The sequence below is a fragment of the Anguilla rostrata genome, chromosome 12, assembly GCF_018555375.3.
Source record: "Anguilla rostrata isolate EN2019 chromosome 12, ASM1855537v3, whole genome shotgun sequence".
NCBI lineage: Eukaryota > Metazoa > Chordata > Actinopteri > Anguilliformes > Anguillidae > Anguilla > Anguilla rostrata.
The window spans coordinates 13,550,413-13,565,091 of NC_057944.1; the positions used below are offsets into that span (position 1 = coordinate 13,550,413).

A 14,679-nucleotide genomic window follows, 5' to 3' on the forward strand; every position below is an offset into this window, starting at 1 on the left:
ACTTAAAATTCACCACATTCAATCATATTATTCCATTGGTGCAAAAAACTCTTCAGTGAAGAAGTTCAGTAAAAGCTGCGTAGCGACTAAAAGAGCTAAAATAATATTTTGTCTTTTTCTGGACATTATATAATAATCATCAGTATTTCAGCAGTCTCACCAATTTTACAGATAAGAAAACAAATGTCATAAAAAATAATTAATTCCATTTTTTGTTACTAAGGAAGAAGAGCATGCTGAGCACGCCTGTCAGCGCTTGATCAGAAAAATGTTTATTTAGTTCTTTCAGTCCTCAGATTAGCAGCAACATACCTTTTGATTTGTAATTACTTGGATTGAGTGATGTGAGACTTTTCAACAATCCGTAATAATGACCTTTGCTTGGACTCTGCGAATTGTCAGCTGCTCCACTTCTGAAACAAAGTGGACCCTTCTGCTGGCACAGGTAGGAGCGTAACTAAGCAACCGGTACCCAATCGGTACTCGGAGGGGTATCTTTGGAGATGTTTGCCCCCACAAAGAACTGGTTCAACCAGCCTCTGGCTAGGCCCCATGACCCCCCTTGGCAAAACAACAGGTTCATTCTTTTAGCGCCACTGCTGACCTCATTGTCTCTTTGTCAAACGAAAATCCCGCATTGCATTCTGCTAAATGGCAAAGTATCGCACAGCTGGGCGCTCGGCGCATCTCTCTCTCCCCCGCGCGGCGTTTCACAGATCACCGCCGCGCTTTCCTGGACACGGACGCCGGAGGAAAACATGGTAAGGCACCGCGGGCTGCCGCCACACTCTCCCTGGCACTGTTGTAGGGTAAGGTACTCCGTTTCATCGGATATTGAGTTTGATAAATCTGCGGTTAGAGCCTATGATCGTGCTGGAAAGAAAGATTAGTTTTACGCATTTTGGCACATTTGCTGTTCTAATTTAATCAATCTGGGATTTTGGGTAGTTTACTTACTACGACAATAGGCTATAGGTGTTCTGTACTTTATTAATCTATAACGTTTTAACAATCTTGCAGTAAAAAGGCTTCCACTTTAAAGAGTGATGCACTCGCATGTAAAAGACTAATTTTATTGAATTTTTATGATATTGTAATTGTTCAGATAAGTATGCCTTATTGCACTTATTTTAGAGTTTTTATTTCGTTTTTTTACTGCAAGCAATATTGGTTTTGGTATGATAATCATAAGGGGAAAAAGATGTATGGTTTGTATGTGTACAACTCAAAGTATATTCATATATCACATTAATACACACTTTTGTTTAATGATTGCAAAAAAAACATAAAAAGTAAAAATGAGTTACCATTTATAGCAGCTCAAGATTTCCCGTTATATAAAAAAGATTCTTATACTTTGGCTTAAGAATAATCATCTTTGCTTTAGAAAAGAAAGCGAACAGAGCAACAATTGAGATTTTCACATTTAATTCAGTTTTGATGGATAAATATAAAGCATGGAACAATTATATCTTTGTAACCCCTGAGATGTAGAACTGAGACATAGCATAACAAAAGTATGCACATGTCATATTAGTTTCTTTTTCGAGAGGTCAGTCCTTACAAATTTATTTCCTACTTTTCAAAATATATACGAACAGATGAGTTCCCTTGTGAATTTATACATGTTTCATGTTAAATTTTAACGAAAATGGAAACCGTTCGGGCTTTCACTTCCCAGCAACTTGACAGAATACAAATTTGTTGTTAATTCCACAGTAGAATTTATACATTTGTAGATGTTACAGTAGAAGCCTATGGACTTACACACTGATTTCACGAAGGAGCTGTGATTCCTTCGAGGCAATGAACTTTTACACCTGCGTTAATTTGAAGACGGATTTACTGATGGCTTTCGGCCGCGAGACAGATGCGAGCGGTGCAGATGTAAAGGTCTGTGCTTTCACCCCCCGTCTCCGAGCGACAGTGAGCTCCATTGTGCAGCTGTGAGCCGGTCCTCGGGAGGTGTCAGGAGACACGGGGGGAATCACAGACTCTGAGCGCTCACAGGTGGCGGCGGAGCCTGGCTTTACCTCACTCTGAACCCCCCGCGTGTGGGGAAGAGCGCCTCCCGGTGAATGAGACATTGTGCGCTACACCTGGGAACGCCTGAGTGGGCTGTCCGCGGCTCTCCAGCGCCTTAATTAAAACCGTCTGAAGAAACGGCTCGTGTAAGCTGATAATATGCTGGGGACTGCATGAAGGCAGACAGAAAAGAACCTGAGGCGCGCTCACGCTTCACATTTCACTGCGAAAGGCAGAAATGTGTGTGTGTGTCTTTTTTATTTATTACACAGAGCTTCACCTGGGGATCGGGTCTGCTGGGTTACTCATCCAGCTAAGACACTGGGCTCCAGTGTGTGGACGGTATCAAAGCCTGACCTGCCTGGCAGTGCATAATTGGCCCTGGCATTGCTCAGGGAGGGAGAGTTGCTCTCAAGTTAATTCTCATTTCATTGTGCAAGAGAAATTAATCTGATGAATAAGCTGCCTGAGGTTTGGCTGTCCAAACTGTACATGAGGTGTACTCTTCCTGTGCGACAAATGCACCCTTATACGGGTGAGAAAATTTTAATTTTATGGAAATTTAAAAAATGGGTTAAAACAAATATTGTACGAATTAATAACCATCCTTGAGACTATCCAGACTGTCCTCCATCCTGCACTTATTGTGCCTTGTATCATTGTCTTGATGTTGTAGCTTGTAATGCCTCCTAGTTTGACTTAGCATAGTTTAGGTCGGAGTAATGTTCAATGTGTGAACTGGACTGTAATGTGTTCTTGGCTATGAATAACTGTACAAAGTGAGTATTGTACCTTATCGGACCTGTGTTTTGTAGTTGTTTCAATGGCCTTCGGTGTGCACTTATTGTACATCACTTTGGATGAAAGCGTCTGCTAAATAAATGTAATGTAATGTAATAGAGGAGAATGTAGCTATGGTTGCTTGCAGTCCCTACCATCTTTTATCTTGTAGAGTATTGAAGCGGACACGCTGTCTGTGATTGAAAACCCTGGAGCTGTCCCACACCCTTTTGGAAGAGACGGGACAGGTGCAGAGGGGGCCGCAGGTGTCCACGGCAACCCGGCCTGGCTAAGAGAAATCCACCCGGAGAGTAAAGGCAAGCCCTCTAGTATTACCCCATATCATACACACTGCTTGATGGAAGAACATAGCAATCTTTGTCAGACCTTATTCTTTCAGATTAAATTCTAGTTTTCCCTAACAGAGCAGACCTCTCTTTGTATGGGTGTGCATGAAAAACACAGTTTTGATGCTTAGTGTTTTTTTTTGTTCCTCCAGTATCTTCCAAGGTGACAGCCCACAGGCTGGTGAGAGTCTTGGCCGCTGTGTGTGCAGTTGGAATCCTGGGGGGTGTGGCTGTTGGTGTTTGGTTCATAGGTGAGAAATTAATTTGTGTTTGAATCCTGGACAGTGATTGGCCTTTCATTCTGCTCACTGTGTTTTTGTATTGGGCTATCTGATGTATGTCAAATATACATTCCATTGTGTATGAAATGCGATATGTGTATGTTATGCAATACGTTTTCTGAAATTAAATACAATATTTATGCATCTTTTTACCAAATATATGAGCTCATATATTAGAAATGAAATCAGTTTTAGTTTGTGTATACCTTATGAAGGCATCTGGAGGATAGAATGACTTTAAAGTGAAACTACAAATTTGGGAATTAAACTGACTTGACCTTTTTGAATATTAAACAGTGAGAGACATTCTGAACTTAAGCTTAACCAGCATTGTTGTTGTCTGTCCTTCCAGTAAAACTGCTGCTGAGGCCTACCATCACTCAAAGCCCAGCAGGACTGGGGGACACCAAAGAGACCTCTTTCTGCAATGTGACTGAGGACATCTCTGTCACTGACCCCAGGAAAGGTCAGTGGCCTTCACGTCCTACTCCAAATCGCTGATACAGGATCAGCTGGCACACCCTTAATCCTATGCCTTCCCCCAAAAAAAAATCTGTGTAAAGTGTGTGGGTTGATTTAAGATCAGTGGCTGTCTCTTTAGTTGATGAGTAGGTCCAGGAAAGAGATAAATGCCATTGTGATAAATTGCTGTTCATGCTAATAGTATGCACAATTCCAGTGGGATTTTATCTGATGCAGTTGAATGGTGCACTACGGCTCTACTGCTGTATCCTTAAGCAAGGCACTTAACCTGCATTGCTTCAGTAAACATATCCAGCTCTATAAAATGACTGCGTGTAAAAATGTAATCTGTGTAAGTTGCTTTGGGTGAACGCATCTGCTAAATGGTGAAATATTCTGTAATTTGCTTTTTATCTGCACCATTGCAATGCACGATACATTTAAAGCAGTCAATTCTACAGGGTTTAAAGTTTGGAGAAAAGAATGAGCAACAAAAAATTGCATGGCATTCCCTGTAGAATCAAAGGATGTGTGGAGCCCGGTGGGGTGATTGACTTCAGTGTCCCACCCCCACAAACCCTAGTTTTGTTCACAATTTCCCTGTTAATCTGCTGTTCATCTACCAATCATCTGGCAGTGCTTTGTTTTGAACACTTACACCTCAATGTATACACCATGTATGTGTTCTTTTTCTGAATGTGCATTACACTGATGACATATTGTTGGCTCTTCATGTTTCTCCCAATGCTGTTCCTGCGTCCCTTGAACTTAGGTGAGTCAATATTCTTTCAAAGTTTAAAAGTGATAATGATATGAGTAATAATGATGTTCCAAAGTTTAGTCATGCTTCTGAATCCTGCGATATGATTGGATGGGCGCACGGAGGGATTTTCAATCAATCAGGCTCAGTGTTTTACAGGATCAGCCCGGAGAACTCGCTGCTGGAGATCCAGCTGGAGAAGCTGCAGACGTGGCTGCCCGTGTGCTACGAGCGCTGGAACTCTTCGCTGGGCACGCTGGTGTGTCGCCAACTTGGCTACCTCAGGTCAGTGCACCAGAACAGGCAGCAGGGCGTGCCACTTTTGGGACAGAAAAGCATGTCGGCCATTTTTCAAAGGGCTCCTAGGTTTGCACTTTTAGAAGCAAAAACCTTGGGAAACTGTTTGTTTGAGTGGGCGTAGCCAACCATTTATACGCATTGCTGTATGAGCCTACCTTCAGGGATATTAAATTTACTGACCCCCTACTTTTCTCTAGAAGCATGGATGAAGCAATATTTGCGCCTGCTTTGATATTGCGAGTTCACTATATCTTTTCATGACTATGACTGGTAGTTCGTATAGGTTAGCATTGTCCCACTAGGGGTAGGACAGGTCTTAGCTCCCCAGGTTAAGAGGTGCTAGATGTATACATGCACTAATGTTAACCCTCCCGAACTGGTGGCGCAACAGTTAGTATTACGATGGATATTACATATTTGGGGAAATGAGAAATAGGGATTTAAAAGTTGTTTCAGATTAATCAAATGTGATAAAAACCTGTATTCACAGGCTAACCAAGCACAAAGGAGTGAACCTGACAGATATTGGACCCAATTACACTGATGGCTTTGTTCAAATTACTTCAGAACACAAAAACAGTCTTGAAAACCTATGGCAATTCAGGTAAATATTTTTCCCCAAATGTCTTTTTTTTATTGTTATACATTAGTTTACCATATCATGCATGCTTATTCAAAGAATGAACATTCCCAATCAGAAAAGCTGCATTTGTTGTTTCTGTTTTTCTTGATTGTATCTGTTGTAGGGGAAGTTGCCTCACAGGAAAGGTTATAGCATTGAAATGCTTTGGTGAGTTAAAGTTAAATACAGACTCATGAAAGAATTACTCATTAACAATGTAAAATAACTTTAATGACTGAATAAGAAAAAGCGAATCCAAATGATATAGGTGTACTCTGTACATCTGTGTACATGTGCACAGTCAGGGATACACAGGCATAATCACAAACACACAGACACACACTCACACACACACACACCTGTTTGACTTTTGCCTGGTGGATCTGTTGATCTCCTCGAGAGTGTGGGACTCGAGCCAAGCTTGCGAGGATCATCGGGGGCGTGGAGGCCACTTTGGGCAGGTGGCCCTGGCAGGTGAGCCTGTACTACAGCAACCGTCACACCTGCGGAGGCTCCATCATCACCAGCCAATGGATTGTCACCGCCGCGCACTGCGTCCACAAGTAAGGGCTCTCACTATTCGTATCCAAGCAGAACAACAGTTTAACACCACAGTGATGTGATATGTGTATCCATATTGTGCCTCCATGATATATTAGGACACAATATTAAGACGATATGATATGAAGCATTGATACTCAGGTGCTGATATTGTGTGGATCATGTCTAATGATAGTATAATATTACTGTTTCTTTAAGGACTCCAAAATATGGTCATCCGTCTGTGTTTTATGGTTTTCATAAACAAAGTTAGAACTTGCAAGTAACTAAGTCAGTAAAGGCATTCACTAAGGCCACAGGCTGAGTCCTGTCAATCACCGTGACCTCACAGGATTGAGCCATGGCAGTTAGGCCTTGGGCACTGAAGTAGTACACACACTTCCTGTGAATTGAAAGGGTGGAAGAGCAGGAAAAGGGAGAGAAAATGTTGATAACAAACAAACTTTCTGAAGATAATAGAGTGAAGTGAAGAGGTTAAAAATGACACACAGTCAGTGCAGCATTCCGGCTGACCTTTGCTCTGAAGTTACAGGCTGCCTCAGGTGTCCAGCTGGATGGTGTATGCTGGCATGGTCACTCGAGGGTCGGCCAAGCTCGCCCAGCACACGGGGTACGCGGTGGACAAGATCATCTACAACAAAAACTACAACCACAGGAGTCATGACAATGACATCGCCTTGATGAAACTCAGGACCCCTCTGAATTTTACAGGTGGGATTTCTGCACAGCATGCTAGTCAATCCCAGTGTTGCTATGCTAGACATGGAAATTCAGACATAATGAAAATATATACTTGTTTTTTTTGGTTAGTTTTGCTGTTTACTTGGTAAATCAATGGCGGTTGATCAGACTTATTTAGCTGACCCATTTTAAATGCTGAGGATTTGGACTTGCGTAAAGACACAAGCACAATCCTGCCAAACGAACATCCAGTCCTTGGGCAACAGTACAGCCAATCATGCGCAGCCCTGCGTAGCTGGTGGCCATAGTCCACATTGGCAGAGCCAAGATTGGTAGAGCCAGGATTCGGTACCAGGCCACAGGGCACATAACACACTGATATCACGTGTCTGTGCCCTTATTGTGCTATTTTTATCTTGCCTTTCCTTTTTAAAATTGCAACACTCTTGCATTACACTTCAAATAGACTATGACAGTGGCGAACGAGGCAGCTTTCTCCTTTCACACATGCATACAGTAACATATATTTTCATGTTTTCATTTATTCCAGACACCATCAGGCCAGTTTGTCTGCCACAGTATGACTATGACCTCCCAGGAGGAACACAGTGCTGGATCTCCGGATGGGGTTACACTCAACCTGACGAGGGTACTAACACCCCACATGCAACTCTGGCATGGCTGGGAATCTCATGTTATGTCTACAGTCAGTGAGATACTGTATTCACTGGTATTAGAGAGACATGGAGTCTGTGGTTTTGGTTTCCACCTTAAAATCAGCAACCACTTTAGACCCCAGAAACAAGGTGAGGGGAATTCATTGTGTAACCAGCTGCATTGATGGATCAAGTGAGTGATGGGAAACTGTCAATCCCGGCAAACTCTATGGCCCTCCAAGACCAGGGATTACATCAAAGTGTGTCTTACTGATTTCAAGCACAAACACTGTGCACTCTTTTTTATTGCTGTATAGTAAATATGCATATGATATTCAGAAAGCATTTTGAACTCCATTAAATGTGCTGACACTCATATTTTCATATGCTTTCGTTTTTTCCAATAGATTAGTACACATTTCTGATAACTTCAGGATATCAGCAATTGTGTACATTTTCAGATTTAGCAATCATTACCAGTGGTGAAAAGTTTTACATGGAAGGTCATTGATACAAACTGGACTCTAAAGTGATAACAGTCTTAAAATACTTGTCTTGGGTTTGTTGTTCTGTGCACTGTGCTGCATGTGAGTGCTTTACTGCGCTACACTTCCCTGCCTGAAGCTTTGCTATATTTTACTATGTGGCTGAGAATGTGACAAATAGGCTGAACTGAATGTATGCATAGGCATCGTCTTTCTTTGACAGTCCATATCCCAGACACGCTGAAAGAAGCACCGGTCCCGTTGATAAGCACAAAGAAATGCAACAGCTCCTGCATGTATAACGGAGAGATCAGTCCCAGAATGCTGTGCGCCGGCTACACTGAGGGCAAAGTGGACGCCTGCCAGGTCAGCTCTTTAAATCTCCATCAGTATCCCCCATCTCCAAGGCTTTGGCTCGTTTGCTTTTGACTGGCTATTGTAAGAGATGTCCTCGTAGATAATTATGGTTTCTATAAAGTAACTGATACGAATTAAGCAGACATAACATTACGTAATTCGGAATCAAATGTCAGTGTCTGTACAGCCATACACAATAGTTCTCATTACAGTGTAGTTTCCTTTTTAAGATAAAGATGCAATCTTCCAGCTAGTATTTGAACGGAAGAAAGCCCTCCAGCCTTCCCACACTGTTACTAACGCCAATACTAATTTTCAGTAAATATGCATCCTTACAAACGGAATAGAAATGTGCACGCAAAGTAAAGAGTAGGAGAAATTTCCACAATCAGCTAACTGTCCAAAATAGTTTTGTACAAATTGTTTCATTCTGTGGGAGGCTGCCATCAGTATAAAAAAAATCCTGTGGCATTTTTTGTTTTCTCTGACTAAATACATTTGCAGCTTTTGCACTCCAGCTTTTTCCAATACAAAGTTTAACCTAGCTTGCAAATCTTCTCATTTTGTGAATGCCATTTTGTTAATGGTTCAGTTTAAGAAGCCTGCACTCGGGCCTGCAGACAGCTGTTTTGGGTAAATGAGATAGAGGTCTTTGATGTGCATGCCCTTCCTCAGGGGGACAGCGGGGGACCCCTGGTGTGCCAGGATGACAGCGTTTGGAGACTGGTTGGCGTGGTAAGCTGGGGGACAGGCTGTGCCGAGCCCAACCATCCTGGCGTTTACACCAAGGTGGCAGAGTTCCTGGGCTGGATATATGAGATGATTGAGGTAATGCTCCTCTTTAATTGCCAGCTTAAGAATGCATAAGCAGGGAAATAAAATTAAGTTGGAGATGCATTGTTCTAAGGCTTAGATAATGCTGACAGAAATACAAAATGTAAAAGTTGGTAATAATTGTAGCTTATCACAATGAATGTGTCCACACACTAAAAACCTGTCTTACACATTGCAAATACCAAATGCCAAACAGCAGTAATATCTGGGATTAACAATTCTATTTTATCTTGTGCGTTGTTTTCCAGTATAAAAAGTAAAACAATTTGTTCTCCTATTTTGGCCAGAACTACTGAAGACACAAAGAAAAGGGAAGACAGGATGGGACAGCAGGGAAGATCTGCAAAGAAGGAGCTGTCCAAAGTTGTATTTCACATGTGCAAGGGATACAGAACATGCACAATCAGTGCTGTGTTTTGTGTATTTATGACCAATGCACTAAGCCACTTGTATTATCATGTGCGAAGGAACACAAACATACTGTACACACACATACATAGAGTTTTGTTTTTTTTTCATGGAACCCACTCACTGCTTTTTTTACTCATTGTCTAAAAGAAAACCAAAGAGATTGCTGGTTGTGGTGAAATTAACTGGATTTTAAACAGTGATGAATGTCTGCTTTTTTTTTTTTTTTTTTTTTTTTTCATTTTAATTTGTAATTGTATGAATACAAAGATTATTCACTCTGTAAAAATAACAGTTTAGGTCACTGTGTTTTCCTATTTAAAAATGTTTGTCCTTTATGTGTGTTATTACCTGTATTCAAACATATTTATAAAATACAGTATATTTCTTTTATTATATCAATAAATTAAGATGAATAAATGTTTTAACTCCGCGTGGCTGTTATTTGTCATGTATATTAGAAACATTTAAACATTTTTTTAATAGCTACTGTATCTTAACACGCGTTACACTAGCTAATAGTTACGTTATACTTAACAGAATTGTGGCTAAGCACTGTTTACATACTTGACTAACCTTATAACTTGACTAACCTCTTCGCGTTTTATATGATAAACTTATTCAGTTTGTCAAATCAGTCCACTATGAACTGGCAATGTAATAAGCGTCACTCTTTTCTGAAATAGACTGGGATTGTGTGAGGTTTAATTAACTCATCCAGCAGAGGGAGTTGCTGTCTACGTGTGGTCCTCTTTTCGTTTCCATGGTTACAAAAGAGCCTCGCACTAACACAGACGGGAGCGGCTTTTGATAACGTGCAAGGTAATCTAAGTTAGTAAACTACAGTTAAAGATAACATGCGCGTACATGTTATGGAAAGTTTATGTTAGCTAGACGTTTACCCTTGGTGTTATGCCTAATCGTCTGTGTTTATTTCTCGTATGTTGCTGTAAGGTTGGAGTTAGCTATCTAACTTGGGCAAGCGTATATGAAGTTAGACCTTGCTTGCTCTAGATAAACTCGCTAAATGTGCTGCATAGCAAGTTATCATTGTAACGTACAACAGTTAGCAACGCCTCTTTTTCCTTAGGGATTATGTCAGCGGTTCACGGCCAAGCGGTTGATCTACAACAGGCCAGCCAGTTGTGGTCTATGCTTGATGAGATGTCCGATAATGATCCCGAAAGCTACCGTACATTCATACACCGACAGCTTAAAGAGGGCGCCGAGTTCTGCGCCCCACCTCAAGCATACGCTTGCATACGCACGGTTGTACAGGTAACTTTACAATACGACGTAGCGGCTTTTACTAGTTTGAAAAACTGCAATGCCACATTGAGGCCAAATAGGATATTATTCTGAGAAACAATTGTATGAAGGATATTTCAGATAATTTTTAAAATAAAAGTTTTTGATGCCCTGCCAGATTTGAAATAATATATTTATTTTTAAATCCAGAAAGTGAACTACTGTATACTTTTTATACATAACTCTAAAACCCCATTACTAAGTAGAATGTATGGTCATGTAGTAAATAGGTAAGGATTGGTTTAGAGCGGGATGGCACACTATTTGAGGTTTTCCAGGTCTGCATTCTCCTCAGTGTGCCTTATCGCCCGTTAAGTGTGAGACAGAGTGCAATGGTGTTTTCCTGGACCCTGCCTGGTGTCCTTTAATGAGGGGGATAACCTGTGTTTGTGTGACAGGAGCCGAAGGAAGGGCTTCTCTACATCAACCTGTGCAGCTGGAAACGAATCCCTGCGCCCAAGGGCCATTCCCAGCCTGTTCCTGTAGGTGGAGGGAGACTGGAGACATTGTCAGATGACAGCGGTATTGCACTTCTTGTTTCGTTTTTACTGGGGCTGACTGCATGTTTGGGTGGGACTGGCCTACTTGAGGTAATCGCTGTGTCTCATAGCTGGTCCAGGATCAATCTGTCTGCTATTTATTCAAACCATGTCATGGATCCTGGGCTAGTGCTTTGGGCAATGATATAAATACACCAGCAAGTGGAAGGCATTAAGTCAGGCAACCTATTTATATTTCATAATCTTTAAGGGGACAGTTCAAGTAATTCCTATGCCCTTGCTAGTTTGTGATCTTATCAGTATTCTGGAATCTTCTGAAAATGTTTCATAGCAGCCAGTTCTCAAGCCAGAGCATCCATAAATCACCCCTGTGTCTGTCATACGTCACTGAGTAGCCCCTGTGGAGAACTCTTATTTACAGTGCATGTTGTTGTGAGTATATCTGAAGGACCTCTAAGAGCAGTGCTGAGTTAACCCAGCTGGTGCTCTCACTCTCTCTTGCTAGAGACCTACAGCGTGGTGGATGTTGCCTTTAACCCCAGCGTGCTGCAGGGGGTGCAGGAGAGCCCACAGGAGAGGGACCAGCTCCACCTCCTGGCCCTCAGCTTCATCCAGCAGCAGCATGGCCTACGCCTGTCCCAGGACTACACCCTGCTCAGCGGCAGACTGAAAGGCACTGGCCAAAGCTTGAGACTCCGCCTGGCGTCTAAACGCCAGGATACCCCGTCTGCTCCTGCCCCCAAATCCCCTTCAGGTGACCGCCATGACTGCTCTAAAGCCTGTCACCTCCTACACCACTATCTTCTCCTCGTAGCCAGCAGCCGTAGCATCCTGTAGCTTTCTAATGTCAAATAGCTGAGGCTAAGCTGGGCTGGGCTTAGCTGGTGCTAATGTGGAAGACTTGCTGGGAGAGCTAAGCTGCTAAGTTGCTCTCCACAGGCTCCTCTCTCCTCCAGCAGATCTCCTCTCTACGAGGGGAGCAGGGGGAAAGCGAGGACAGCCCTCCTATCCAGCTGACCCCACAGAACCGGGCTGGCCCAGCGAAGCCGGCTCTCATCCAGGTCATCTCCAGCACGGAGTCCGCCCAGCCGCGGCGCCCAAGTCACCAGCTCAGCACCGCCACGGACGCTAACGGGACCACCAAGGCCGTCCGGCTGACCGTGGAGCTGCCCGGCGTCCGCTCCATGTCCGAGTGCCAGCTCAGTTTATCCCAGGTACAGAGCCGTCCCAGAAACAGATCTCTCTGATCCAGACCACAACCAGAGCAGAATGTGAACTACGGTCCAAGAACAGTTCATAATAATTCACAATTGATTACTTTTGAAATTTTCCTGCACCCCTGGCCTTCTTAGAAGTGCTTCCCCTTAGAATGTCATTTGAATTTACCTCAGGAGGAACTACGATGTCTAGCTGTGCACAACACAACCATAGACATAACCAAAATTTGATTTGAGTTTGATTTCATCAGGGCCACTTAATTTGATTTGCGTGAACCACATATTGTGGTTAGCAATGATTTAGGATTGCCATTTCACACAATGCAATGGTGGATTTTTTTTAAATGGCAGATTAGCTGTTGGGTTCATTTTGAGTGCATTAAATTCAGGTCAGTATATTTTCCCAGGCAGTCAATATGGCCCTTTTTGCTTTTCTATTACATCCAGTGTATGCCCTTTTGTGATTGGTTGAATGCCACCGCAGGATTAATATTGAGCTTTTCTTGTCTGCATTGAGGATGATGTGTTGCTGGAGGTTGGGGACACGTACCACCTGCATCTGGAGCTACCGGAGGCAGTAAGAGAGGAGGAGGCCAGCGCAGTCTTTAACAGGAAGAAACGCACACTGTCCGTCACCATGCCTGTGCTGTAGACATTCCCTGCCCTGCACATACCGCTCTGCAAACACAATGCCATTTTGGACTGCTTACAAAGATTTGGGCCAAAAATAGGAATCCCCCTCGCTCTGGAGAACAGTATTGTACATATACCCCCTACATATACACTTCAAATATTCTTTCATAAACATGGCAAGAGCATTTGAAGTATTATTCATCTGTAATCTCTAGTTTGCATTACATTTTTAGCCTCCAGTTTTGGAAAAAACATATCACCTCAGTTGTCTGGCTCAGTTGAGAAGAAATTGCATCTTCCACAAATGTAATAAAAGTAATCAGTAAAATGAGAACCAAACACCGATCATTCCCCACTCTCCCACAGACTAAGTTCATAATGATATGCTTCATACAAATCCCTGGGATAAATGTTTAATTTTGATCCATTAGCCCTTATTTGTATGAGAAGTAAAACATCTGAACTCTGATTTTTCCACACTTTTATTGGAACTCTTTTTGTAACTTGCATAGTTTATAGTTTCATATGTTAATTACATATGAAAGTAAGAAATATAAATATTTGTTACATTGTTAAACCCCTGTGTTGAATTTTATTTATTTTGCCACTTGTGGTTATGTTCTAATTGTATGTATGGCTTTTTACAATTTCTTTCCTAGCTTTATTCAGTATAATTAAACCATTTCACAGATGCAGTATTGTGTAGACAGAAATTATAGCTTATCTAAGTTCCTAGAGATCTATATTTACGGTAGGGTTTATCTTTAAGCATTATTTCTCTCCAAACACTTATTTCGAAAGATGGGGACATTTTTTATTCTTTGATTATAATATATTTTGGTGAGTTGCTCAGTGGTATTTTACTTAGTGTTTTCAGTCTTTTGTGTTGCAGTAACCCCCAAAGGGGGGGGGGGGGTGTCAGGTATTATTAAAGGTGTGGTCAAATCACAACCAATTTCTTTACCATCTCTCTTATATATTTTTTGTAACTGAATCAAACTGAATTTAACAGTAGACGGTTTTGTATTTTCCTTATCTGTGGATAGTCATTGGGTCTCATTCACAAAACATTTCTTAAATTAATCTTGATTTTGTTGTTAAAATGTATGTACAAAAAACCAGTATGGGATTCATGACACATGTGCAGACACATTATGCATATCCCAGGTGTATGGGATTATGAATACTGACAGTTTGCAAATTTTATGCCCAATCCTGTTCAAGTGATTAGCATAAGGAAACAAATAAAAATGATGAATACTGAAATGTTCTTGGAAACGTTTTTACACACAGTTTACGATCAAATGTGATCGTTCACGTGTTTCCTTAATGAGGCCCATTGACTCTAAAAAGCAGTAAGAGAATAAAGAAAAGGAGAGAGACAGGACATCATTGCAACACCAAAAACTCCTGTAACTCAGCCAGCCCTTTAAGAGGCGGATTTACGACTGATTTGCACGAC

At 41.8% G+C, this 14,679-nt stretch overlaps 2 protein-coding genes across 3 annotated transcripts; both read left to right on the forward strand.

Annotated features, from left to right (window-relative positions):
* The first annotated feature begins 53 nt into the window (after positions 1-53).
* Positions 54-9,933, forward strand: tmprss5 (transmembrane serine protease 5). The gene is made up of 13 exons (XM_064302457.1): positions 54-761; positions 2,978-3,122; positions 3,305-3,403; positions 3,786-3,899; positions 4,805-4,940; positions 5,446-5,559; positions 5,702-5,745; positions 5,978-6,140; positions 6,665-6,849; positions 7,370-7,468; positions 8,184-8,326; positions 8,993-9,145; positions 9,439-9,933. The coding sequence occupies exons 1-13, from the start codon at positions 504-506 to the stop codon at positions 9,445-9,447; spliced, it is 1,662 nt and encodes a 553-aa protein (XP_064158527.1). The 5' UTR covers positions 54-503; the 3' UTR covers positions 9,448-9,933.
* Positions 9,934-10,272: 339 nt separating this feature from the next.
* On the forward strand, positions 10,273-14,483 carry pih1d2 (PIH1 domain containing 2). Of its 2 annotated transcripts, none has more exons than XM_064301621.1 (6): positions 10,273-10,381; positions 10,650-10,837; positions 11,266-11,389; positions 11,873-12,121; positions 12,307-12,581; positions 13,102-14,483. In XM_064301621.1, exons 2-6 carry the CDS (start codon positions 10,655-10,657, stop codon positions 13,234-13,236), a joined length of 966 nt encoding a protein of 321 aa, XP_064157691.1. In that variant the 5' UTR covers positions 10,273-10,381; positions 10,650-10,654; the 3' UTR covers positions 13,237-14,483. The 2 variants fall into 2 exon arrangements, with proteins under 2 accessions (XP_064157691.1, XP_064157692.1); XM_064301622.1 differs by having other exon boundaries at positions 10,324-10,381; positions 10,662-10,837.
* The last annotated feature ends 196 nt before the right edge of the window (positions 14,484-14,679 follow it).

Coding starts and splice junctions, on each gene's coding strand:
- pih1d2 (XM_064301621.1), top strand. CDS start 10,655: ATGTCAGCGGTTCACGGCCAAGCGGTTGATCTACAACAGGCCAGCCAG. Junction 10,838..11,265: donor GCATACGCACGGTTGTACAG/GTAACTTTACAA, acceptor TTTGTGTGACAG/GAGCCGAAGGAAGGGCTTCT. Junction 12,582..13,101: donor GCCAGCTCAGTTTATCCCAG/GTACAGAGCCGT, acceptor GTCTGCATTGAG/GATGATGTGTTGCTGGAGGT.
- tmprss5 (XM_064302457.1), top strand. CDS start 504: ATGTTTGCCCCCACAAAGAACTGGTTCAACCAGCCTCTGGCTAGGCCC. Junction 6,141..6,664: donor GCCGCGCACTGCGTCCACAA/GTAAGGGCTCTC, acceptor TTTGCTCTGAAG/TTACAGGCTGCCTCAGGTGT. Junction 6,850..7,369: donor GACCCCTCTGAATTTTACAG/GTGGGATTTCTG, acceptor CATTTATTCCAG/ACACCATCAGGCCAGTTTGT.